Source organism: Equus asinus, chromosome 5 (genome assembly GCF_041296235.1).
Source record: "Equus asinus isolate D_3611 breed Donkey chromosome 5, EquAss-T2T_v2, whole genome shotgun sequence".
NCBI classification, from domain to species: domain Eukaryota; kingdom Metazoa; phylum Chordata; class Mammalia; order Perissodactyla; family Equidae; genus Equus; species Equus asinus.
This window is the reverse complement of record NC_091794.1, coordinates 73,881,997-73,909,927: the sequence shown is the minus strand read 5'-3', so window position 1 is coordinate 73,909,927 and position 27,931 is coordinate 73,881,997. Positions and strand designations below refer to the sequence as shown.

The 27,931-nt window shown below is 41.9% G+C and overlaps 1 protein-coding gene across 20 annotated transcripts in view; it reads left to right on the top strand.

Moving 5' to 3' along the window:
* Nucleotides 1–27,931, top strand: part of ELAVL4 (ELAV like RNA binding protein 4) — a 138,372-nt gene that overhangs the window by 81,589 nt on the left and 28,852 nt on the right. For 14 of the 20 annotated variants that reach the window (XM_070509970.1, XM_070509977.1, XM_044770758.2 and 11 more), the window contains exon 2: nt 8,023–8,263. In XM_070509970.1, the coding sequence (XP_070366071.1) occupies nt 8,023–8,263 (241 nt within the window). Of the gene's footprint in view, nt 1–5,138; nt 5,226–8,022; nt 8,264–27,931 lie in introns of all 20 variants that reach the window. The other 6 variants (XM_070509973.1, XM_070509967.1, XM_070509975.1 and 3 more) reach the window with 1 other exon arrangement.

Here is a 27,931-nt window from a genome sequence, read left to right as displayed (position 1 = left end):
GGCAGGGACCAAATTATTTTTGTTTCCCCAATTCCTAGAACAATGCCTTGGTCTATAATAGCATTCAATAACTTGTATTGAATTGAATACACTTGTTTTAAGGATATGCCGAGAATTTATCACCACATAACTTCCTAGAGTAAATAGGTCTTTCAGGTTATTTGTGCATCTGCCCAAAGGTATTATTAAACTGTCAGCATGTTTTCCCCCAGTTGGAATAAAAGATTTTTTTTCTGGAGTTTTCTAGTTCTCTAACAGCAGAATCTACAGAAACTTGGTACAAATGGTTTTGGGGGACATGAGTGTAGTCTTCAGCCAGCTTCCCCTGGTGCACGGGCCTCTGTGAGTCCTCACCTGTAATTTGGTTGTGGTGCGGGGGAGGTAGTGGGTGTGGATATTCCCCAATTCTCTTTTCCGAGAGTGATCGGGTCATCAATCACGGCCCCTCCTCTTGGGCCCCGTTAATAATGTGTATCTCCTTCCCAGTTGAATCATAACCGGGAAAGCATTGCATTTAGAAAAGAATATTAATCTGAAGGGACTTGAGGAAATTAAAGCCTCTTGAAAAGGAAGGGAGAGTATGGATTTTATGAGTTGATGGACGAACCTTTAAGGAAATATGAAATTAGGGAGTGGAAGGACATTTTTAGGATCTTTCAAGGAGCAAGAAGAGAAGAGAGGAATTATTCCTGAAAATCGTATCTGTCCTCAGGAGCACAGAGCCTGCTGTGTAATTTTCTAACTTTGGGGATTTGTTTTTCAGGCTTTTGAAAGGCAGGTGAGATGCGGTAGTCTGGGCTGCTCCACCAGAGTCTAACATACTGTGTGTCAGAATTTCATGAGGGTTAAGTGGGAAATGCCTACAAAGAGAATTAGGACTTTTATTTTTGTTCTCATGAATAATTTAAAGCTGTTTCTTTAATCGTTGGATTCAGTGACTGCCCTTGGTAAACATTATTCTTCAAGCTCCTGGGAGCACTTGTTCTCTTACATAAGGGTTAACCTTTATACATAAATTTTCAAAAGTCCTTCCAACATAGTAAAAGAAGATACCTTTAAATACTCCTTAAAATATTTAATAAAATACATTTATGTGTCGCAGATGCACACACCTGAGAAATGTTTGTAATCAGTACATTCCTTTAGCATCTTTCTAGTTTCCAGGAATGCTGACATTTGAACAGTGCTGAAAGTAGAGGGGAGAATATTTGGAAAAGAACTGTCATATTCCTGTGACCTTCTTAGGTTCTTTTCTCTTGATCCTTTTGCCTGAAAAACAGAAGCTGAGGACTGCCCTGTGATGGAAGCACAAGGGCCCTGCCCTGGGCTCTTGGATGGTGAATGACACTAGTGAGTTCTGCATTAGCGCAGGTTCCTGTAATGTAAAGTTGTAACCTTTTATTTGCGTCATAAAGTAAATCCTGAAAGTGTAAACCAGGTTTAGATATGTAGATGCAAGACCATACACTTGATTGTCAGGCTGCCATTTTTATGGAAAATATTGGAGCTGAGGCCACATCATGGTGTGGTGTGGCTGACCGGATTAGTGAGGGGGCTTTGGTAGGACCTCTGATGTGACTCTCTGGGGCCCAGGACAATGCCTGTCCTCAGTTGTGAGGAGGACCAGCGCTATAACTCTAGCCTGACTTCTCCCAAACATGAGCAAAGGAAAGAAAGCCTGTGAAGAGTGGGAGACAGAGGGAGCTGTTAGGAATGCATAAACTGATGGAAGAAATATTAAAGGAGGCCTTAAGTATGTTTTTAGAATAGTCTTGCTTAATACACTTAAAGGACTTTCTGACCACGGGATGTGTATGCTCTCTCCTCTGACATGTGAACCCTTCAGCAATAAATATTTGTTTGGTTAATGAATGAATGAATTCTGAGAGCAAGAAATTATATGAAAAGAGTGATTTGGGAAGGAAGGGAAGTTTTTGCCCTCTGATTATATTGCTACTCTCAGAATCAATTGGAGGATTTCAATCTGGAGACGAAAGATTGGCTTTAGTTTATGTAAAATGTTGTGTGTGTACATTTTTCTAGGGAGAAAGAGCAAAGGCATTTAACAGATTCTCTAGGTGGGTCCATATCAGCCAAAGATTCAGCCCTCCTACATGAATGAGTGCATCTTAAATCTGCATTCAAAATAATATGTAAATGTACGCCTTGCATATAATAGGTACTCAATAAGTGTTCTGTCCTCTTTTGTTATACATAAAATGGGGATGACATTAATACCTTGTTGGCTTGTACTTCGCAGGGTTGTTTGAGGGATATAGTGAACACTATTAGACATGCAAGGACATTCATTCATTCCGTAGTCCTTTATCTAGAACCCACCAGTTGTCAGGCCCTGTTCCACATGTAAGAGATACTATAATAAACAAAACAGATGTGGTTTCTGTGCCACAGAGCTCAGAGTTCAGGTCCCATTTTTTGTGAACTGTACAGTGCTATACTCAGAAAAGTATGGAGGTAGACACATCTCCACACCTCTATTCAAGTACATTTCTGTGATATGGCCACCCCTCACTCCCTCCCTGAACAGAAGGAGAAGTAAACCCTCTCTCAAATGGCCACATCCGCATTGTCACAAGAGTACTCAAGTGAGGTAATCTGTACACCTGGGCTCAAGTCCCATCTCTGTCTCTAACCAGCAGTGTGACCTTGGGCAAGTCATTTCCCCTTTTCTGGTCCTCAGTTTCCGCATCATTGAAATTATGGGGTTGGGCTCTGTGGTCCCTAATGTTCTCTCATATCTGTCATGCATCCACACTGTGGGCCAGTGAAGGCCAGCTCTTTGTCTTTATTATCTCTGTATCCCCAGGGCCTAGCACAGTGTCTGGCATGCCAGGGCTCCATCTCTGTTTGTCTAACATACCTAGAGATCTAGCCATGATGGAAACAAACCCTTTTCTATGTGAGTATAACCTGGCATATCTAGGAAGTAGTGTTACAGATACCTTGGGTGGATGAGAGTGAGACATGTGATTGAACAGGTAGTTAGACCAGTGGGAAGGACTCAGGATTGTGACTAGGGAGATGCCACGAAGGGCAGAGAGGATTGGCTCTTTTCTTCAGGAGCACCCTGAGAAAGAGGCTGACCCAGCCTCCGCTTCTTACCTCCCCTCCACAGAAATAAACGACCCTGAGTGATGATCCAGCAGCTGCGTGTCTGAGGCCTTTCCTCTTGCTTTTGTTGTATATTTTGCAGAAAAGAGTAGTGGGAGGGGGGAGGTTAATGCGTTGAGTGTGAGTAATTAGTCATTCAAACCATCGACATTTACAATGACAGGATTTGAGTGCCTACATTATTGTGCTCTGCTTTAATAGTTTATCCCTGAAATTTTCTGCCTGTATAATGTTTCTTAAAATATATCACAGGAACATAAAAGATTTAATGCAGTGCTTTGTACAACCATTAGAGTTTGAAGTCAACTGAACCTCCTCAATGCTCTATCCTGGTTGCAGGCTGTAACCCTGTTCCTCATTGCCGTTTGGAAGAGGAAAGGAGGGCAAGTCAGGGGTTTGGAACCTGGTCAGCTGCAAAGCTGGCTGTGAGACCCACACACAATGTTTCATTAAAGTACATATGCAAACTTGAGTAACTGATATATTTATTTGCAATGAAAATTGTGCTGTTAGAATATTAAAGCCTTAGCCTGGGGAAGCAAGTGTTCTGATTTTGCCGAGCGGGTCTCTGCCCTCATTGGAGGATATGCTTCTCACCAACACACGTTTACCTCTGGTCTGATTCCCAAGTAGAGATTAAAGATGTCCTCTTGTTAAGATCTATCATGTAACCTTAAAATGCTGTAGTTTCATGTTCTTGGGTTCAGTATCTATATCTTGGCAACCTGTCTTATTTTCCAAGTCATGTTTTAAAATCCTCTTGGTTCACTTGTGTGTCATATGATTCTGACATTTTACGTTTCTGATTCTTTTTTTAAGCCTGTCTGGCATCCTGGGATGCATCATTAAGACCAGTGAGGGGTCTTATTACGTGATGTATATTAGCACATTTGCAAGTGTTTCTCAGCTTTCAGACTGTACATTTTTATTGAGAAAGTTGTATGTGTGTGCATGTGTGTTTCTTCATCATTTCTTTCTGAATACGCAAAAGGATAACTGTGTAGTGTGTGCACAGAGCAAAGAGAGCTCTGTCTCCATCAGACGAAAATGACTTGACCTAATTTATAGGGTTAGTCAGTTGAAGCAGCTCAGGACTGAACATTACATCTCGTGGCTCCTTTTTGAAGGTTTGGACCCAATTAGGGTTGTCTGGTCTGCAGGTAGGGCTCAACTCCAGGAGTCAACATAAATTAGGAAATCCACATAGGATGTAAGGAGATCCAGAAAGCTGATTAGGGAACTGAACTTACTTTGCTGCAGGCTTGATACTTCCTAAGCCTTTCTGGAGCAGGGAGACCTGTGAGATGTTCGTGTGGACAAGGCCTGGCTTTCATGTGTATCTGAAACAAAAGATGAACCTGGCTATCAGGTGACCTTTAACAGTCTTGTTCCCACAGAATTTCAGCATGCTTAGGTATGACTTATGTTTTTCTTCGTACTCCATCATTAACACCCAAAAAGCTGCCTCAGTGCTGGATGTTTTCTAGGTGTTTGTGGGGAAGCTGTGAGAAGGGTCACCTGAGAAAGGTGGAGAGCAGGGAAGGTGTTCTATAGATTGTGGGACTGGCTTTTTTGCTATTAAATCAAAATGTAGTAGTTGGGCAGCTCTGTGGTTCTGCTAGCTGAGCCTCCTGAATTGGATAAATTCTAGTTTTCAAGTTCCTTATTGAGTTGGCAGTGCTCCTTGTGTTTGTTGCCTGGACACCTGACTCAGTGAGGCAGTGAGACGACACGGCAAGGAGGCACTGCACAGACCCCGGAGGCCGATGGCTCGGCAGAGCAGAAACCTGCCTCCCAGCCTGGAGCTGTGATGATGCTCTGCAGCATCATCGCTATTAGCATGACCCCCCTCCCCTGGGCACATCTCCCTCCTTTTTCCTGGACCCTTGCCTCAGGGCAGAGCAGCTGAATACACTTTGCTGGGTGCAATTTCTGTCAGTGCTGAGGAGAGCTTGCTTAAGATTTTTCTCAGAAGCTCTTTGCTTTCTCCTTGCTGTCTGGACCAGCCTTCCAGAATCCCGCTGTTGACCTGAAGCCAAGAAGAAAGTTCTGGTGATGTGATAAGTGGAGCCACTTAAGTTACTTACATGACGGTAAAGAATCTTAGAAGCTCCCCACCTTCCTCCATCTGCCTTATTTATGTGACTTCTCTTGAGACTTTTTTTTTTGGTTTCATTTCTCATTTGTGATCATCAGAGGAAACAATTAGAGTAACACCTATGTAGGGTGTGAGGAGAAATAATAGGTATGACGCCCTTAGGCATTTTATGTTCTGGGCATTTAATAAATATATTAACATATAGTAATATATATAACAAATATGTATGCTCTCTCATTCTAAAGATAACCCTGCGTGATAGGCTTTATTCCAGTTTACAAAGAGGAAACTGAGACTGAGTCTTAAAGTAACCTGCCTGAGATCACGCAGCTAATAAGTGGTAGAATTAGAATTCTAAGTCAGCCTTGATTAAAAAAACTCCTTCCATTTTTACTGTACTACTCTGCTTTAGATGAGAAAATAAGCGAAAAACAAAGTCAGTCTCTGAATGTTGATGAGGATGTGCCGCAACAGAAACTTTCGTTCTCTGCTGGTGGGAGTGCAGATTGATAACAGCCAGTTAGAAAAACCATTGACGGTCTCTCCCAAAGCTGACCATACGTATACCCTATGACCCACAAATAGACTCTCAGGAACATTCCCAATAGAAATATGTGTGTATGTACACCAGAAGACATGTACGTAATGCTCAGAGCAGCATTATCTATAATAGTTAAACACTAGAAACAACCCACATGTTCATCCACAGTAGAAGAGAGAAATAACATGTGATATTTTCAAACAATGGAATTTTCCACAGCAGTGGAGAACAACCACCTACCACCACATCTAACAACATGGATGATACCCAGACATAATGTGTGAAAAGACATAAAATAGTGTGTATTGTGTGATTCCATGTACATAAATTGAAAAACAGATAAATCTATGGATCAGAAGTCAGAAGAAGTTACCTTTGGTGTGGTGTGAGAAGGTGGGGACATGAGACAGACTTCTGGGGGGCTAGTCATGTTCTATATCATGGTCTGAAAGGTTGTTACTCAAGTGTGAGTTGTGTTCACTTTGTAAACATTCCTTGAGTTGTACCCTTAAGATCTGTACACTTTACTACATGTATATTATATAAAAATGCTTATCCCCCAAAAATTCTCTGAGCAGCCAAATAGTTATAATAATGGAAGCTACTAGCTATCAGATGATGTCTATTAAGCCTTGATTTCCTCATCTCTCAAATGTAGAGGATATTAGAATGTGCTTCATTGCCTTCTCGTGAGGAGTCAGTCAGAGACGTCACATCAGGTGATTGGCGTCAGAGTGACTTTAATAAATGTCAATGGTTGTGGATATGTTGCCACCACTATTCAGGTGCTTTACATACATCATGTCACCAGATCCTTTTTACCATCTTTTAAGGCAGGTGACATTGTTCCCATTTTTGAAATGAGGAAAACAGACTCCTAGAGTTTAAGTCTCTTACCCAAGGTCACACAGCTAGTGAAATGGAGAACATGATTCCATTTCCAGGGAGTTGATCAATTTCAGAGGAGACTTAGCCATATCCTGAAGGACGAGTAAGGGGTGGTGTTAGGAAAGAATGGAAAAATGGGACAGATAAGCTGCATTGGGGGTCAGGAAAACTGGGTACAGGCCCAGACTCTGCCCCACTTTCCTGTGATGACAAAGAAGTTGTTGAATGTCTCTGGAATTCATCTCAAACATGAGAGTTTTGAACTAGATTTTATTGCCCTACGTGCCTTCTGGTTGTGCAATTTTGTGATTCTCCATGTTTGTCATACTATACAGGGCATCTTCATGACCTGACTCCATGAGCTTAAACCCATTTTCCATATAAAACCTTATTCTAGCATCATCTTCTCAGTACTTTCCCCAAATCTCCATATCCTATAAGCAGGTTTAATTGCCCCTGCACTACATGCCTGTTATCCTGTTGTAAGCTGTTTGCTTGTCTGTGTCCCCTGTAGACTATAAGCTCCTTGAAAGTAGAGACTAAGACTTATTCATCTCTTTATTGCCATGCATGCTGCCTGGAACAGTTCACACATTTCTGGAAATGTCTGTTTAATTAACTATTTAATTCCAGAAAAAGTCCTTTTTGAGTAACGTGTGAGAGGACAGCGTCAGTCTGTGCTGGACTTGAGGTGGAGACCTAGGGAGAACTTTTCCTTCATGTTTTTTATTTTATTAGAGGTCCAGGAGAAACAGTAACAGCATGGCTGGAGAGAAAAATCATGAGAAGACATTGTAGCTCCCCTCATGCACTTATGAAATCTGAAGTTTGATCAGTGATTAAACATCGGTGAAAACCTAAACTCTTCCCATATGGAACAGCCGCACTTAATTTAATGTCATTTTACTTTATGAGATAGTTAATAAACAGGTACTCTATTTGATCTTGTGAGCATAGCCCTCTATATTTAGCTTTTTCAGCTTTAATGGAACTATAATTTTAATCATGATTATTACTTTACATTTTAATTATAATTTGGTGTGGCTTAAGTATACATTTCTGAGAGTGATTGTGTAATGAAAACAGGAATTAGCTTTTCATTAACAAAATAATGGGAGAGTTCCCACTGCATTCTAGTCTGTTCAAAATCTATGGGCTGACCTAAAAATAGCAAGGGGAGTTTAACATTTTGGTTAAAAACATCCTTCTAAATTGGCTGTGTTCACAACCCTGTCTCTTTTGCTCCATCTTGCTTTCTCTTGTTCTCTTTCTTTTCAAAAAATAAAATAAAATCTTGAAAGAGACTTAATCGTGTCTTTGAGATTTCAAAAGGCTTATTTTTATTCTTCTTATTTTTGTTTAGATAATTAGCACCATGGAGCCTCAGGTGTCAAATGGCCCGACATCCAGTACAAGCAATGGACCCTCCAGCAACAATAGAAACTGTCCTTCTCCCATGCAGACAGGGGCGGCCACAGATGACAGCAAAACCAACCTCATAGTCAACTATTTACCCCAGAATATGACCCAAGAGGAGTTCAGGAGTCTCTTTGGGAGCATTGGTGAAATAGAATCCTGCAAACTCGTGAGAGACAAAATTACAGGTATGCCCTTCTTCAATATTCTAGACTTTGGATTCACAGCTACTTTGTTCCATTAGATGTGCAGACCTTAGTGGAAATGCACATGCATGGTGATGCATCCGAGTGTCACAGCATGTGTCCTGCATTCAAGGAGGGCATGGGTACACAAAAGTTATAAACTCATGCATGTGTGTATACTACATAAAACCATATTGTGGATCATTAGGACTGGGAAGCAGATGAAGATTTTGGAGCTTCCTCAGCTTTCCCTTATGTTAAATAATCCTTTGGTTTTATCCTCTTTTATTCTTAATCAGCCACCCCTTCCCCTTGTTCTTTAGTTCTCAGTTCTGCCCTCCACCCTCTCTATACTCCATGCTAGTTTTTATCTATTTATTCCTTTCATCTCAAACGTTTGGTTTGTGTGTGTCCAGTGTTCTCCCATGTGTCTGAGACAGTGTTTTAAAGGGGGCCATTGTGGACTGGGGAACGAGGTCACAACTGCCCATTGTCCCTGGGGAGAAATAGGCCCTAAGGATAGCAGATTATTCTGGAATAAAACTACTCTGCACTAGGAGGGAGATGCTTAATGAAGATCTGTATTTGAGGTATTTTACTTTATTTTATTTGTTTGTTTGTTTTGAAGATACTCTTTGAGAAGTCAGAGACTTTTTACTTGAAAGCGAAACAATACCCTGTACAACTTCAATACTTGAGATTTTTAGGTTCTGATTTTTTCCTAATTGACAACCATTCATTGAGGACCTACTGTTTGCCAGATGCAGACACTATAATTCTTTGATGGGAAGTTTCCCTGTAATCTTTTTGGAAGTGAGAATATTTTCTTAGAAAAATATTGGACTATGACATGACAGCAGTGAGGCTGCTGTGCTCTGACACTCCACTTCTAGAATCATTCACTCTCAACTTCAAGGATTTGTCGTTTTTGAGTGTTGACTTTTGTCTCCCTTTCTCTGGATAGTTTAATTGGTGAGCAACTGGTTTATATAAGAAAAAGGAAACTCTATAATTAAAATAGGGAGATACATCATCTTGACTTTAAATCAGAGAATGCAATGTATATGTGTGCACACACGTAGCTATATATATTCTCCAGTTCTTCTAATTCACTTGTAAATTTGTCCCCCATATAAATGAAGTACTTTGCAACATCATAAAACTAAAATAACTGTTGACAATGTAAGTCACATAACCCCTCCAAACAAAATTTCCTTGTCTGTAAAATTCTCACAGGACTTATTGTGACGGTTAAATGAGAGACTAGATATATACTGCCTAGCACAATGCCTATTGCATAGCGGTCTCTCAATAATTGGGGGATATTATTATAGATTAAGTTAGTATGTTTCAAGGAGAGTGGCTAGAATACAGAAATTTTATCAAAGTCTCTCCAAATAGGGCCGGGGCTTTGATGATCTTGTCCCAGAGCACTGATCATCCATCCTTTAATGGAATTGCTTATGCTCTCAGAAAGCCAATGTTTAGACTCCTGAATAATCTTTATATAATAGGATGATAATTCAAACCAAATTAAAACCAGTTAACCATATGATTCTTCCACCCACTGCTCTATAGAAAATGTATTTTTGGTGTAGCCTTACCTTCTAAATAGGGACTCTGCCAGCTATATTAGTGAATATTATTAATCACCTTTTCAAAAGAGTTTCCTTAGAACTGTAGTGAGGTTTTTGAGAAGTACTGATTCATGGTGTTGTTCCTTGTTTTCTAAAGACACATGTTTAAACAAGCAGATTCCTTTACTGAAAGAATGCTAATTTGGTAGTTCACCGAGTGGATTTGAATAGGAGTGACAGCTTCGAAGACAGCCTTTAATTTGGTATACAAAACCAAAATTGTCAACTTTGGTTTGTTTAGCACTACCTCTCCAGCACAAGCAGAGACATATAGTAGCATCTGAGCTTAAAGAATAAGCTTAAGGGTTGAAGGCAGAAATACAGTTCAGGCATAAATTTATAATTATGCATTTTTTTAAATTCAGGCAAAAAAAAAGAATTTTATTTGCAGAGAACTTATGGGAATGAGGCAAGGAAATATAGAGAGACCAGAGATATTTGCCCTCATTTCGTAGCAGTGTTTAATAAAAGTAGAACTTGTGGTTGTAAAGAGTGCTTATTAAATTCTTCATTTACACCACCTAATTAATTCTAGCATTTTAAATTAACAGTGAAACTGGTCCCTGCTGTACCATTCCATAGTTGCAGCATATTTCCTCCATCCACCCGTTGTTCAGGTTTAATTGGCTACGCTAAAAGTCAGAGAAGGAGGGAGAGATAGGGCTGTGGGGAGGCGGAGAAGGAGTGGGAATCGCTCTAATGGAAGACCCTCGGAGGCCTGCATTTGGGGTTCCGTGATAACACAGGCTGGGAGAGGTGAAGCATCACACGAGGCGACTTGAAAGGCTGCTGCTGATGGTTCAGAAGTCAGGGTAAATGACATCATGGGTATTTTTGTTGCCCTGATTTTTAACATCCCAGTCCCCCCGTTTCCTCTAACACCTCCTACAGATCTCAATGCATCTCTATCCTGTGAAGTTTATAAGGAGTTCTAGATATCCAGTGGGAGGACTGGGGGGGTGGGAAGTGGCAAAGAGATAAGAATTCAAGATTAAGATTTTGCAGCCCAAACCACTCCCTAAGAGAATGTAATAGATTCCCTTAGAAGGTTCTGGCTTATAAAATTAAGAGAGAGAGAGAGCGAGAGAGCGAGGGGCTCTTTGTTGATGGTGTTGCCAGTAGGTTGGATTGACTCCTGGCTGTGGATTGTCAATGAATTCACCATTTGAGAACACAGGGAGGAAATTTGGGTGTGGACGTAAGGGTTGTGGTGCTGAGGACGTAATTGCTATCATTTATCAAATACTTTATGCCAGGTCCTTTCTGAGTGCTGGACATCCCTTATTTCATTTAACACTGGGAAGAGCCTCCATTTTCTTAGGTGAGGACATGGAAGCTTAGTGAGGTGAAGTTCCCCAGGCAGCACAGTTCTTAGCAGGTGGTGGAGCTGGGATTCACCCCCTGGTTTCCCGAAGCGTGATCTCACGTGGAAGCATGTGCGGGGTGCCCCTGCCTGTGTTAAGTGAAGATCCCTGCCTCACCCTCGCCCCCTAACCCAGTGAAACATTGTGTTCCTCTGAGAGGTGGTTGCTGGCCACCCTCTTGAGAGTCAGTCTAATGCACCCTGGCTTTAAACAAGACTCCTGTGTATAACGGGAGGCAAAGATAACAATATTTATCATCCTCTGGAATACAACTCAGCCTTCAGAGTGGAGCCAAATTTGCTGAAAGGGCCAGGTTTAAGATCCCCTTACAATGATTTTGGACATCTCTGTTACTTATCTTCTCAGAGATAGTAGATTTTCTTTTTCCAAGTGGGAAAGGACACTGATCAGGATAATCTAGGTACCAGGGAGAGAAAACATGTCCCAAGTTGCTTTTGTATGCAGCTGTGGACATGTGATGGCACTGGAAGCCATGTCCTTTATTTTTCTCCTTCATCCACCTGCAGCCTCTGCTGCTGGAGAGAAAGGGAAGTGGCATGTGGCCCGCAAGGACTCGGGCAACGTAAAAACTCAGGCAAAGAACACCAAACCGCTGGTAGAAATTATATTAATCCCATGGACCACAGAGAATTGAAGTAGTTTCTTATTTTTTATTTTGTTGCCTTTTTGTGTTTCAGGCTTTGATACTGCATTATTGAATCCAGGTTTCTAGCTGATCAGTGTTTTAGGGGAAGAAATATGTGTCTTAGCCAAGATGGAGTTAGGTGGCTCGGGGTATGTCTTAAAGCCAGCAGCACTGGAATGGTAAATTACATTTTATAATTGTCTATCTTAATATCACCCCTCTCCAAAAGGAACAGAGAAAGGATAAAAAGAAAAGTCCCCAGAAATAAATCATTTTACAACAAACAGTTTTGATCGGCCTATCTAGATTGTGTGATTATTGGCATCATGGTAATAAAAAAGAATTATATTCTTGCTTGATGTCACTCTCTGTGTGCCCTTGCAGTGTAGTTTTTAAGAGTAGTCTTCTTTCCATTTCAGGCAAGTGAGAGCTCTGAAGGGGAAGGGGGGTGGGGGAGTTTGAGGATAGGGTGGTCAAAACTGAACGTTATGGATTATAAACTGAATATATGGAGTGACCGGTATATGGACAGACTATAAGGGCCATGGATGGTTGGCAAACGGTGGGGTCTGCATTAGCTGGAGCTATTGAGGGAGGTTTGAAAGATGTGAGGATTTAGGGGTTAGGATTTAGGTGGAGGGAAGGAAAGCAAAGGAAGAAAGCTAAAATTCCAGTCTAAGCACAAAAGCCTTTTTTATTCCTATGTGCTTTGGACAAAGGCAGTAGAGCTGGGCCGTGCCTCTCTGGAAGCAGTGTCTGATATAAAGCAGCATTGCCAAATGAAGTCACGCAAACCAAAAATTGTCAGTCAGAGTCGCACCCCAACAGACAAAGTCAGCGTTTCCTGAACCCCATCTCGTCATTTCTTCCTGTAACACGTCTTTGGCTTCATTAATAATATCATTCGGTGGAAAAAGCAGAACAAGGCAAAAAAGACCCTTCACTACTGTGGACATCAGGGTGAATACTTTGCGACCACCTTTGTATCTGGAATCACGTCTCTAATTAAAGGAACCAACTCAGTTTTGATTCGGTGGCACTGGGTAACTTCTGTTCTTGCTTTGATTTGTGAAAGTGCTAATAATCCTGTGTGTCCCTCTCTGTGGGTGAGAGGTGGGACAGGGACTGCAGCAGTGCGGGCAGGGTCTGTTAGAGCATCGAGGCGGGAAGCATTACAAGGGGCATAGCTCTAGGGTAGAAGAGGAAGAGAAGAGGGAGAGTTGTGGATTGCTTTCTATTACTTCATGTACTTTCAAGGAACTGGACTTATAGGGACACTATGGGAATTTGATTGTTTTACTTTCTGGATAACTTTATAAACAATAAAAAGCTCTGAAAAATCCCAAAATACAGAAGTGCTTTGAATTCACTCCTGAAATGTGAATTCAGCCTTTAGGAGAGTTTATTGGCATAGTTTCTTACAGCACCCAGCAAAGACAAATAAAAATAATAGCAGCCGCTTTGGTCTGTTTTTGTGTGCCTTATGTGTGTTCCGCACGCTATGTTAAATGCTTGAAATATAGTAGCTCATTTAAATAGTCAATCGGGAGTTCTTGGAGATTTGTAATAATAGCCAGTGTTTATTGAGCCTCGTGCTGAGATCAGTAGATGGAGTTTCATGTAATCCTCACCAGTCGTTTTACTGGTGAAGAAACTTGGACTTGGGAACAATTGAGTAATCTGCCCGAGGTGACTTAGCTTCTAAGCAGGGAAGCTGGGATCTGACCCCACGGCTGTTGGACTAATTGTGAGGTGTCCAATTTATGGTTTATCTTTGGCAGTTTCCCTAAAAATACTAAACTGAATTCTTTCCTTTACAAACCAACTCAGCTTATATTACCTAGGAAATGAAAGCTTTTAGTCCAGAGAAAACATAATTAGAGTTCAAAATCTTTTGTTTTGGAAAGAGCACACTATGCAGTAAAAAACATGAGAAATACCAGAGGTGTTTTTTTTTTTTTTTTAATTAAACAGGGCACTGCTTACCTGAACAAGGAAGAATAGACTTGGAGAGGGTTTTAGCTTCGATTTTCTCTCTTCACCAATAACCCTTCCCTATCTTCTCCTTTTCTTTATTTTGCAAGCACCGTATTGAAATGGATACTGCCTTAAATTTAAGCACAGTTAAAACCCGCCTCAATTATGCATATCCAAGAAAATCCCAAGGTATTGATTAGCTAAATGAACTTTCCTTCATGCACATCAGAGGGATATTCGTTAGTGATGGGAAGGGTAGAGGAAATAGTAGCATTTATCAGCACATTTTGCTGCTGATTTTGAGAATGTGCTTGGTACAGTACAATGTGCCTCCTGAATTCAGAGGAAAATCAGGCAGATTTGCATCTGTCATTTTATTTATCACCTCCCTGCAGTCATCTTATACATATTCCACAAAGAAGAATAGAAGAATTTTGATTCGTTGACTTGGGGAGGAGGGCTTGATTATTGTTGGGGGTGGATGGAAAATTTTTAGGTATGCAGAAGATTTGGCAGCCTAATAGGATTACAGAACAGGAGGATAAGGGTCTGCCTTATTAAGGGGAACTTGGAGAACGTCAGAACGTTAAGTGCAAACAGTAAACCATGTAATCATTGCGCCTCTTACACATGCATCAAGGGCAATCAGAGACCTCTCACCCTTTCTAATTAGGACAGGTTGGTAATTGAGTTGGAGCTGTGAGGTTTAGAGTTTGTGCAGGTACATTCTGCTTCTTTCAACACAGTTTTTTTCCCAGGATGGCAATAGTCAGGATTACAGACTAGGTGTGGTTTGCTTTTGCCCCCTGGCTATCTTCCCCTTCATCTTCCCTTCCAAATCAGACTGCTCTGCCCTGCTTCCAAACTCGGATAACCGTAGGAAAGTATTCTCACATCCCAGGAGAGATGTCTCAAAGGATTTTTACCTAGGATGTGAATCAGGCCTGGGTATTTTAAGGATTTTCTATTTCTGTACTTTAGCTGACTGGTTCATAAGACCAATTCCCTGTTCCCCCAGCCTCCCCTCCTTCCCCCAGCATATACACACACACCCCCATACACACTCCCTCATTCACTCCCCCTTCTCTGTAGAATGACCTGGTTGACTGAGACTAGGAACTTAAGCAGGAAGGTAATGTCAAACTGAAATTTCCACACATTATCTAAAAATGTAAGTCATCAGCTTCAGGGTAGGAGGAAAGTGCTTTCTGAAATGTGTTAATGGGAAAATTCATTTTTTTCCTGTCTTCTGCGAGTGTGGTAGTGGCGATTTCTTTTTTTGGTCTGCCCTCCACCCCCATTCCACATCCTCCTTACTGCTCTTAACTAATGAACTCGGTATCTATCTTTATTCCTTATAAGAACTAAAGATCTTTAAGTTACCTTTTCGTTTTTTCTACAGTCCCCAAATTGAGCTTTGATGGGAGAAGATATTTCTAGTTTGGAGAGAAGATAAAATTCAGGTAGAGACCATATATTTGTATAAGGGTTTTACATTTGTAAAACACTTTCAATCAGCCAAGAATATTTATTCAGTGTCTGCTCTCTCAGACCAAATAAATGTTACTTCCTTCCCTTCTCTTCTCTTAAATTCTCTATCAGCGTCTATGAGGAAGCCAAAGAGGGTAAGACAAGGTTTGTGCCCACATGTTGCTGCTAGCAGGGCCAGTGAGGAGGGGAAGCCAGGACAGATTACGGGGCGCTACAGCAGCCTGCAGGTCTGAAAGGGCTGGGAGCCTGCTTATGATGCATATCACTACATGTCCACCTTTGCTGTCTTGTGTGGGTTTTTTGTTTTGTTTAGTTTTCAGCAAGGCCCAAACTCACCCTTCCTGACCTTGCCAATTAATTTCATCAGAAAGATAGCACAAACAGACTCATAACAATACAGTGAAGTTGGAGATTTGATGGAATGCCTACTTACTATGCATCGGCTACAGTGCTAGGCAAATTATTTATGTTATCTCATTGAAGCTTTATATCAGCTGCATGATCAGTGATGTTATCCCCATTTTAAAGATGAGGAAGCCAAGTCTTAGAATCGGTTAGCTAGAGAGTGGGGTTAGATCTGTTTGACTTCAAAGACTGTGGTCTTTCTGTTACCTTACCACTCTGCCTCTGCTGAATGAAGATGAAGACATCAGCTGTGGGCATTCAACAGAGAAAAAGATGACAGTGGGCTGGGGTTCTCAGAGCAAATGTCAAATAGAAGTGAGCCTTGAACTTGGTAGAGAGTAGATTGTAGGAGACCAGTCCATGCAAAGGAAGCAGCTGAGCCAAGCTTCAGAGACATCTTCAAGGGCTGGTGAATAGAGCAGTCAGGATTACTCTGTGGGCAAGTGTTAGTACCCTGTTTGTGTTGATGAAAAAACTGAAGCTCAGAGAGGTTAAGTAATTGACTCAGGGTCACAGCTAATAATCAGTGGAGCTGAGATTTGAACCCAACTCTGTTGGGTTCTGAAGTCTGTGTTCCTTCTGCTTTGCTAATAAGTAAGCTGACCTAACACAGACGGAGGTGGACAATGTGCAGACTTCCCATGGTGTCCATGATTTGAGAATCGTTGTTTATCTCGCTGAGGTCAGGTACATGTTCTCTCAGTGACTCTCTTTCTACCTCCTTCGGTTTCTTGCTGACTTAAGTTTGATTTTCTACTTGGCCCTTGTTTTGTAGTTGGATGTCTGGTGAGATGCAAGGCCCCATCAATACTGAGTGGACACAGCTAGTTAGGGTAATTACTCTAATTCCGATGGCTGTCAATGGAATTTCTCATCACAAACATCTTGAATCAGATGAAATCATTTTATTGGTGGTAAGAGCATAAAGCGTATGCTTAACAATCCTCAATATTTGCCCTTCACGTCTGTTTCCAAAGGCTTTTGAATTCAGTCCTTCCTCTGACCCTGTTGAAATTGCCAATATAGGCCATGTCCATACTCACTTTACAGATGAGGCCAGTGCAGCCCAAAGAAGATTTCAGTCAAGAGCCCTTGGCTTATTCTCTTTGCTTTTTCTTCCTCTCTTTTTTCTTTTCTTTGCTTGTTTCCTTTTCTGCCTTCTTATTTATTTATATGCCATTTGATCTAAAAAGGATTTGAATTGACTTATAAGATAATATGGAAAAGAGCTAAAATTAGAAGAGCCATAGATCTTTTTTGAAAAGCAAGTTAGAGGAAAATGGGTGTAGAGTGGTAAAAGGAGACCAGAAGGAAAATTCGTAAGTTAAATGTGGCGAGGTGCTTTTTCTGAGAAGTAACAGACTGCTCAGCCTGAGTTTTCTTTATATCGAGGGAAAGTAGATGGAGACCACCTTGATCCCATTCTCAAGTGGTAACCAGGATCCCAGCCCCACCGCCCTTCCCAGCACACTCGTCTTAGCCCATAGGCCTCTGATTGTGGGGACGTTTGCCAGCTATAATACAGGATGGGATATCAAGCCTGAAATCACATACATAGAGTTTGCCTTTTCTCATCTTTCTTACTTGAACCCATCAACTTTATTGACTTGTTTTTTATGGCCAGGGCAAGCAGTGACACAGAAAAGCTGCCCAAGTGAAGTCCCCAGTTTTCATTAACATAGGGTGTAAACAGTGTGCCAAAGGAGGTGTCCCTTGCCTGCTGCCCTGAACTGAGGTATTACTGGCTTCTGAGTCTCTTCAGTCTTCACCCTCCCCTCAGACCCCAAGGTTGGGCATACAGGAACTTTAGTCCTCTGTTTCACTCTTCCTGGTGAGGGTTCCTGGCTTGAGTTCTGGCAGGCTCACCGTTGCCCATGACCCTGAGCTGGACAACAAACAGGCAAATCGAATGTCACTCTCGCTTCCTGGTCCTGACCCTAGAAACTGGAACTGGTCCTCAGCCACGTTTTTCTCTTCCTAGTGCCCCTCACCAGTCAGTGGAGGCTTCCCAATGAGACAGACTACCCTCTAAGTACAAAAGAGATACCCAAGAGCTCCACACTCCCCAAAATACATACACACACCCCCGCCCTCCCCATCTGCCTCCCCGTCAGAAATACCAGACACAGTGCAATGAACTAAGCAGAAGCGAGACAGACTTCAATGAAAGTCCTGCACCATCCCTCAACCCCCCTCACACACATACCTAATAAGTGTGTACATGGCCTTATATAAGTCATGTTATCCCCTTGGACCTCCGTTTTCTCAATATGCAGTAAAAAGGTAAATCCTTTCCCTCCCTTCTTTGGATGGCACTAGTGAGTTCAAACCAGGTGACACATGTGACGGCACCTGTAAACGAAAGCAGCTTATAAATGGGAGGGGCCCCTTCTGTCTCATAAGTCCTTCCCTCTTCTCACCAAAGGTCTTACCTGGCCAACAGATGGATAAGGAGAGAGGTAAGGGAAAGTGGGTATCTGTTCCTGGTTCGGTCCTCAGTTATATAATTCCAAGTAGGAAGTGGGAACAACATATGAGAAGGCAGGAGAATGGAATGGCAACTTACATTTATTAAGTGCTGCTGGATGCCAGGCTCTCTGGATTTGTTATTTCATTTAATCTTGGCCACAACCTCAGGAGGTAATAGTGGCCCCCTTCTTTAGATGAGGAAACCAAGGCTTATGGAGTTTAACGTGACTGACCTGAGGTCACACAGCTGGCAAGTGGCCAAGCTGTCTGTGCACCCATGTCTGTCTGACCACATGCTGCTGCCAGCTGGGATGAGAAACCTTCACAGAAAGGGTTCCCCATGTTCTTGCTGTTTCATCCTGAGTCGTGAACGTGGCTGTGTAGGGTGCATCCAGTAAGCCTCAGAAATAGCTACAGTAATAATGAACAACAGTTTTAGTGGTTCTGGAAGATTGTAAATGAAGCCTTTAGTTCAATATTTGAAAATGTCAGGATGATTTCTGAGATTGTTTTTAAAATCAAGCCACTTTTATGAGGGGCAACATAATAAAATGGAAGGATCCACCAAGTTCTCATTCTAGCTCTAGCTGTAGAACTTTCGGTGGCTGAAACCATTCTGTGCCTCACATTGTCGTGCATAAAGTGGGGATAATAACACTGACTCTTTCTACCTTACTATATGTAGTGATGTCAGACAAGCTGCTAACGTGTGGGTAAGTCGTTGAAGTACTATACCAATTCAAGATATTACTGTGGTCACCTAGAAGATACGACATTGTAAGCAGGGGATTTATGAGAGTGAGGCAAATACTAAACGCCCTGTGATAAGCTAGCTTTGCTTTCTAATCTGCCTTCCAGATGTTTTGTTCAGTTATCTACATACATCTCAACAAAAGCTGATTAACTCTCTCAGACATCAGTGTCTAACTGTTATTAATGCTCAAGCTGATCAAATTACAATGCCACAGATCCTACTTGTGCTGTTAATATTAGATTTTGGATTCCGGTCTATAATGAATGATTTTTCCTCTATGCATTGGAAAAATTGGTTAGCAGAGTTCATAAGAAAGTTTAATTAGCAGGCTGTTTGTGAAAATAGCAGTTGTGAGTCATCGTTCAGAATGAACTAACATTTCTCAGGGTTGAATTTGTTCTTCTGTTCCTTGAGCAGCCACATAGGATCCTTGTGTTTGGGAAGCTGGTGTCTGCATGCTGCCCACTTGAACTGCACTGTGTAATTCACTAATGACAAAAACAGCACATTTTAAAAACCAGAGAGGAAGAGGAGGTTGCAGGGTGTTTGTGTATTTGTGTATGTGGGCCTCTGTCTTCCAGGGGAAAATTGTGGACCTACTACAAGCCAGGACTGTGCTAGGTAGGATAGCCTAGTGATTAAGAGCTAGATGGCCTGCGTTTGCATCCCAACTTCACTATTTATTAGTCATATAATAGGCAAAGTCTTACCCCTTCTGTGCCTTGGTTTCCTCATTTGTAAAATAGGGATATTGATAGGATTATTGTGAGCATCGATATATGGAAAACACTCAGAACAGCACCTGGCATATAGTAATATAATTCTTACAGCAGCCCTGTGAGGTGTAGGTATAATTAGCCCTCTTTCACAGGTGAAGAAACGGGCTCAGAAAGGTTAAGTAACTTGTGCAAGGTCACATGGCTTCTAAGTGGCAGAGAAAAGTTGAATCTATGTTTATTTGACGCCAAAGCCTCTATTTTTTATCTGTAATCCTATACTGCCTCCCAGGGTCATAAGCCTAGGTAGTTAAGGACAGATAGTGTGCATATGTGTGCCTGTATGTGTGCGCCTACACACGTGTGCTCCTCCTTGGATGTCCATACAGCCACAGGCAATTATGTTTGTTTTTTCCTTCGGTCTTGGTCCTTCTAGTGACCTCACTGCATGCTGACTGCTGACACATAGCGAGCTAGAACCAAACTTGGACCGACATTAAAAATATGTCTGCAGATGTCTGACCCGCTCCCCAATGTGCATCTCTGTCCTGTGTCTAGATTATCCCAAAAGCAAGTCTATGTAATGTCTTCTGAGAAACAGAATCATAGACTATCACAGTGAAAAGAGGCCTTAGAAGTATTCTTTGGCTTGGTTTCCTTTTTTCCGCTGGCCGCTCTGATATCTCAGGACCTGTAGCTCAGAGTTGGGGCCCAGAACTCCCAGCTTAGGGTGATTGTATCCTGAGGCACTCTTCAGTCCTGTTTCAAAGAGTAATGTTCTTTTGGGAATCTCATCTAAGTCTTTCCCAAAGGTGTTTAGTAGGTAAATATGTTTTTTAAAAGGGGTTCTGTGACCAAATGAGTTGAGAAACTCAAGTAAACCAAGTTAAAAAGGGATTTGTTTTTATCACTACTTCCCTGAGTCTGTGCTAGTATGCATTGTAAATCTTAAAAGAAATGGTATAATACGTAGTAGTACCCCAGGGAACGTTTTTTTCTTTAGTGTTCTGTGAACTCCACATTCTAAGCCAGGAGGGAGGAAGGGAGCTCTGTTAGGGGTGAGTCTGCGGGTAGAAGGGAAGGAGGCAGTTTGGGGCATTTCCTACCTAATGACCTTATTTCTTTTGTTAAGAAAGAGGTGGGGTCCTCTCCTGCACGTGGGTGGGCAAGTGAAGGCCTTGGTGTCCTGGGAAAGTCTTACCAACTGCCAAGAGGAACAGAAAATGCCGCCATATGGATCCGTCTCTAGCACCAGCACAGTCCCATCACATACTGGGCACTTTTGTGGAAAATTACTGAGTACTAAGAATGTTCTGGGCATGATTTAAATCATGGGTTCATTTGGTTTCCTGATGTCAGGTGACATTTCATTTTCCATTGCCTGAAACAGCTGAGCCATTAGAATGTGTTTACATTTTGTGATTCTTGCACACATTCCCGGGCGCTCCGTCGTTTTCATCTCTCCCGGGTACTTGACTGAGTGTCATGAGGCCAGTCACAATTGCTTGGTGTAGCCATTCCCTGAGAAGCCCTTAGCTTTTAAAAAAATCAAGGAAGATGGCTTCCTTCCTTAATGCCTGCTCTACAGACCCATTTCTGCATGAGTTCTTTTGTTCTTGGGTTTTTCTTTCTTTATGTCTTATTTCTCACCTACAAGCTGAATGGTGATGAAAACGGAAAACATACTTTTGTTTCTTGTTTCTTTTGTTTTTCATGGATCTGGGGGATTTCCTTCTTTTTTGATATTTGTTGGGATCAGACTGAGCTGTCAGACCACAGTGGTGAGCTTCACATCTGGTCCTTTACCATTAGTGAACTCCTGACAATAGGGATGGGAGTCCTCACCTCTGCATCTCACATGGATAGTCGTGGTTAAGCCAGAGAGCCCCATGCCCTTATTTCAGAAACGACACACTGACAGAGGTTCTCAGACAGTCCTTCTCTGGCTCATATTTGACATCCTGACTTATCTCTGCACAGACAAGTTATTTATCTCACCTCCTCGTCAAGAGCCATGAATTTTCTTTGGTTTTGAATACAGGCAGTCTTGATAGATTTATATTCAGTCAATATTTCTGAAGCTCTACCTTATGCCAGCCCTCTCACATAACTTATCTCATTTAATCTAAATCCCAACATAATATCAGCAGCCTCCGCGTGCCCTTTATCAGAACTGTGTTTGATAGGAGTTTTGGAAGCCATTGTCTTAGTGTTAAATACAGCAATTCCTTTCACCCACAGACAGTCTCATTTTGCCCGAAGGCTAATTACAGTGTATGTGATTAGTATTAACCTGATAACTTTTTCTACCTCTTCTTCCTTTGTTGCCAAATTGCCGTCTCACATCAGCTGCATTTCTGGAGTCACCTGTTGGTTGGCATCCGTTCTGGGTGGAAAGTCTAGTCTGTCTGACATCCAGACCTTTGTTTCATGTGAGAGTAAGCCAACCACGAATTAAGAATTCTGGTTCATTTCTCTGGCTAGCTGGGAGTTTGCCAAAATCCTCCTTTTTTTGTTTCAACCCTTGTTAAAAATATTTTTAAATGTGTGACTATTCTTTCCTGTCTGTAAGAATATTCTGAACATAATTTAATTTAACGTTGGTTTGATTAAGAATCTTTCATTGCCCCAGGGTCATCAGTCTGAACACTTCTTTGTGTGTGATGAATGCTGAAGGTGAGGTAGTTGTCACTGAGTCTTCTTTTGTCTCCGGTATATCACCTAGAATATTTTTTCCTTTCGGTCTTTTTTAAACTGAGTAGTTGGTACTAGCTTTTTATCTTATGAATTGCCTTTCTTTGCTGAACAGACGGGAGAAAAATAAGGTTCAGATTAGTTCAGTTTTTTCATTTATTGAGGTTTATTATTGAAAGGTATATTTGGAGATCTGTCCTGTGGAGCAACTTATTTTATAGGGCAAACCAAGAGAGGTTAAAAACAAAACAAAACTCCTTTGAGAATTCATTGATTGGCTTTCTTTATGGAATAGTGTAGCTTTGTAACTGGTCCTTCCTGCTTGGGGACTGCTGGAAGTCATCGTATAAACTCGTGAATTTCCATGTGCTTTACCCCAGTAACAGAAGCGTTGCTTTACATTTACTTGAGCAGTTTGGTTGATATCTTCTCCGAAGTCAGGAAACTCTATTAAAAGCCTGTATGAGCTGTGGAGCCAGATGGACTTGGGTCTTGGATCTGAGGCCTCTGGACATCGGTCTCTGATTGTAAATGGCAGTGATGATGTCTACCTTGTAGGATTGTTTTAAGGAGTAGATGAGATGATAGAAATAAAGCACTCAGGTAGAACTTAAATGTTCTCACCAAAAAAAAAAAGATGTATATGTATATTAAATCATCACGATGTACACTTTAATAGCTTTCAGTTTTATTTGTCAATTACACCTCAAGAAAGCTGGAAAAATAAAACAAAACACTCGGTACAGTGACTGGCATATAATGAGCACAAAAAATGATAGCTATTTTTGTCACTACTCATTGCTTATTGAATTCATTCATTCATCCATTCAACGTAGATTTATTGAAAGCCTGCTATGTGCCCGACATTGGTCATACCAAGATCAATAAGACCCATATCCCTACCCTTGAGGAACTTAGGGTCCACTAAGAAATGCATTTAGTTTGACAAGCTTATATTGAATGCCCACTGTGGGCCAAGTGCTTTGCTTGTTTCCATCCTGATGTCACATGATAAGTTCTCAACCTCTGGGAAATTATATCTACTTAGGAAGACAGAATGTAGCCTCTGGAAATAACCAAGTACTAGCTGAATGTGATTTTAAATACTTTGGGAATTCAGAATAAGGAAGGCTGGGTCCTGTCTTTGTTAATAGTGTTTGTTGTTGGCAGAGAGCAGACGCACTTAAAATTTCAGATGCCTAAATGATTCCTGAATCTCTACCAGAGGTATGAGGAGGTCTCATATATGCATCTGAGCACAGATTCAACTTAGAAATGGTATTGACAGCTCAGGTTGACGTCAACAACCAGCGGCCTCCTGGAAGTGATGGCTGTAAACTGAGTGACAGTCCTTTCTCCTCAAGGGATGGATGCTTATGCTGCCCCCTCCTTCTGGAATGCCTTTCTCTGTCTATTGCCTGGCTGTCTCCTATCAATCTTTTCACATTAGTCTCAGCTCAGGTATATCCTCCAGAAAGCCCTCTCTCCTTCTCACTGTCATAACACTGAACCATATTCCACTATCATTACTGATTCATAGCTCTGACTTTCCTACCAGACCATGAATTCTTGCTTCTTCCTGGGTCCTCAGTTTCTGAATCTGTAGAAGTGACTTGGAGATGATTAATACTAAAGTCCTTTCCAAGACTGTCATTCTGTGATCTAGTTTGACAGGCACAAGCAAGTTGGAAGATGGGAACTGGATACTTTGGAGTATATACTGGAATTAAATAGAAAGAATGAGGACTTGGAGATAGGACCAGAAAACCCAGGCGCTCTCAAAGTCTCAAGCACACTGTGCTGTGTCAGGGCAGGTGTGTAACATACAAATGAGTACATATTCAGGAAACCAGTGCACAGCAGAACATGCCAGGCTCTGGAGTCAGATGGGCCTGGCTACACTTCTCTAGCCAGGTAACTCTGGGTATGTTACTTCTACTTTCTGGGCCTCAGTTTCCCCTTCTATAAAAAAAGGATAGAAATGCCTACTTCAGAGATTGTAAAGATTTAAATAATGGTATATGTAAAGTACTTGACCCATAGTAGATGCTTAATAAATATTCTCTATTACTTTTATTTTCTCAGTTAGAAATCAGGATCAACTGAAACCAGTTGTGAGCATTGGGTCTAAAATAAATATAATTTAGAACCTTTGAATCTTAGCATTAGAAGGAATCTTATGGGTCCATCTTACTGACTGCGGCAGCATCTCCTGATAAAATGTAGATCTGGCCTCTGTTTGCACACTTCTAGCCTTGGGGCCCTTATCATCTCACAAGGCAGCCCTCATCCTTATAAATCATTATTAGAAAGTTCTTTCTTTTATCAAGGCAAAAATCTACTCCCTTTCTTCTACTGCCTGATTCTCATTCTCTTCCTTGGGGCCCCATATAACAAGTCTACTCCTGTCTTCCCATGACAGCCTTTCAAATATTAGAAGGGGCTTTGAGCACCTGTAGAGTCTTCTCTCCTTCCGACCAAAGCCTGCAGGTCTTTCAGATGTGTCTTATGAGGTCTGCTTCCATATGTCTTACTAACATCCTCTGGACACAGATGAGGCCCTGGTAAAAGATTTTGCTTCTCTTGCTGATCCCTTTCTGGTTGATTTATGGCAGATTGAGTGTGGTTAAGAGGATGTAAATATGTGTGTGAATAGATGATATTCATTCATTCACCCAACAGACATTTACTGGATGTCCAACAGTGTCAAGGACCCTTTGGTGGGTCCTGGGGGTACAAAGATAAATAAAATATCATCTTGGCCTCAAGTTTTCCTCAGTCTAGTGGGGAACAGAGATACATTAAGAGACAGTTTGGAAAAGGTGTGTCACTGAAGGTGTTTACCTGGTGTGCAAAGTTGAGGGGTGGGGGCTGGGGTGGCTTTCACACACGTCTTCTTCAGCAGCACCGTAGAATCAGCTTGAAGAAACCAGGGGTGCCCCTTTCCTCTTTTCAGTCATTTGACAAGTGCAGTGGTGGGTTGCCCTCATGTTCCATTGCTCCAACGTGGCAAGCATGCTCCTACCTCAGGGCCTTTGCACATAAGATTCTCTCTGCCTGGAATGCTCTTCCCTCAGGTTGGGGGAACTTGTTGCCTCCTCTCCCTCAGGTCTCTGCTCTCATGTCACCTTAGTAGTGAGGCTTTACCTAACCACTCTATTAAAAAATTACAACCTCATGCCCCACCTGCGTTTCCCCCTTCTCTGCTTTATTTTCTCCCTAGAACTCACCATCATCTGCCGACTTTATATTTTATTTATGTTTCTTATCTTGCTGCTTCACCCCCAGTCAGAGTATAAATTCAGTGATGGCAGAAGCCAAGTATTTTTTGTTCTCTGCTGTATTCCCAGTGAATGGAAGTATGCCTGGCACATAACAGATGCTCAATAAATACCTGTGGATAAATTAATATACTGCTCAGATACAACCCCAGGTTGAACTCTCATCCCTTTGATAGGGAATCCTGTCCAAATTCTACTCCTTCTTCAAAGCCCAGCTCAGATGCCCGCACCTCCAGGAAGCCTTCCCTACTCTGCCCAGTCAGAATCAGTCTCCACTTCCTCTCTGTTCCCATATATAGCTTTAAAAGAAAAATCTTTGGTCAATTTATTATTTTTGCTGAGCTATAATTAATTCTTATATCAGTCTTTCCCATCTACGTAATAAGTCCCTTGAAGTCAGGAATAATTTCTTGGTCATTTTGGGGCCCACTCATAGTATCTAGCATGTAGTTGGTGCCAGTTACATGTGGAATTTATGTGCCTATTACATATTATGTGCTCCAATATGAAAGAAAAGCATCTGAAACGTTCTCCATCTTCGAGGAGGGTGGGGCCTCGCTGAGAGAGCATCCTCATAGGCAACAGTGTAAGGCAGTATCTGATGGGGCGTGGGAGAAGAAAGAAAAGGAACCAATATCTGTTGAACATCTGTTGTATGGCAGGCACTTTCCATGCATTATCACTTTTAATCCTCCTAATAACTCCATGAAAAAAAATAGTATTGTCCATTTTACAGATGAGATTACTGTAGCAGAAAAGGGCAAAGCAGGAAAGCAAAATTTAGGGATGAGAAGAAATACCTTGTATTAAGTAATTCGGAGAGCTTTCCTATCAGAGCTTCCCTTCCCTGTTACTGTGGATTAGATATGTAGTTTTCTCGGAAACCAACTTAGCTGAAGTCACACAGCAAAAGCTGAAGCTGCGTTTCTTACATGTCCCCAGATGATGCCAATGATGCTGGTGCTGGAACCACACTTAGAGCAGCAAGACTTGAAACCATGCTTAGCTTGAGGCAATTGTGTGAACTACAAAAAAATAAATTCTTTGACTACTTGGCTCTAGTAACACTGAATCTGCAGAAGAAAAGCCAAGAAGATTCAGATGGCCCAACACAGTGTAAACACCCAAGAGGTGGGATGGGAGGAAGCAGAGCCATGGATGCTCCAGAATCTCGAAGTATCTCCAGTCAGTGTTAAGAAGGGGAAGAGACACCAGCACAGGGTGTGTGCATCCCCTTGAGTCCTTACCTGATGCCTGACTCTGCTGTGCCCTTGCACAGAGCCCAGACCCCGTGAGGAGAAAGCATGAGCTGGGAAGTCACACAGACCTGGGCTCATTCAAATCCTAGCCATGGAATCTACTTGCTGGTTGACTTTGGGCAGATTAGTTAACGTGTTTTAGCCTCATTTTCCTTATCTGCACAATGGGCCTGTTGGTAGCCATTTCACACAGGATTAAATTAGGTAACATTATTAGGCCGCTTAACATAGTGCCTGGCACAAAGTAGGTGCTGAATAAATCGTAGCTGCTGTTAGTCTACGTGTTAACACAGTTAATCCTCACAGTGATCCTTTGATTGTGAGAATAAGGGATCATCCCTGTTTTTCCAGATAAGGGAACAGGCCGGTGAAGCTTAAATGACCTAACCAAAGTTATACAGCAAGTGTGGTTTGAGCCCCAAACATGTATGCGTACAGTAATAGCCGCTGTTCTCTCTGACCGTCTTTTGGGTGTGTTCAGGTAGATTTGAGCAGCTGGCAGCAGGGAAAGTCATCGAGGGACTGGCAGGAAGGGAGTCCTGGAATTTAAAGTTTGCTACGGTTAACCCAGTGTGTGGATTACTGCCATACAGGTGATCTTGAGGTGACTGGGGGTTTTATCATGTGCTTTGAGAACAGAATTTCAGCCTGAGCTAGGGGTTCTAACATCCACAAAAATTCCTTACTCAACTCAGAAGTTTTCATCAACGGCAGCTACCCATCTGGCTGCCCCCTTGGGGGCTCTTCAGATAAGGGAAGTAGCTATTAGGTTTCTGGAGAATGACGACTTTTGAAGAAAGAAAGAGCAAGGTGTGCAGGTTGGCAGTGCAGAAATGCTGAGGTTCCTTCCATCCAGCCCTGCGAGGGGACAGCTTCTCTGCTGCTGCCATCAGCCGTGAAGATGTCTCATTCAGGGTCCTGCTGTCATAACCTCTAGGACCCCACAGGCAAGGGAAAACAACTTCTGTCCAGAATGAC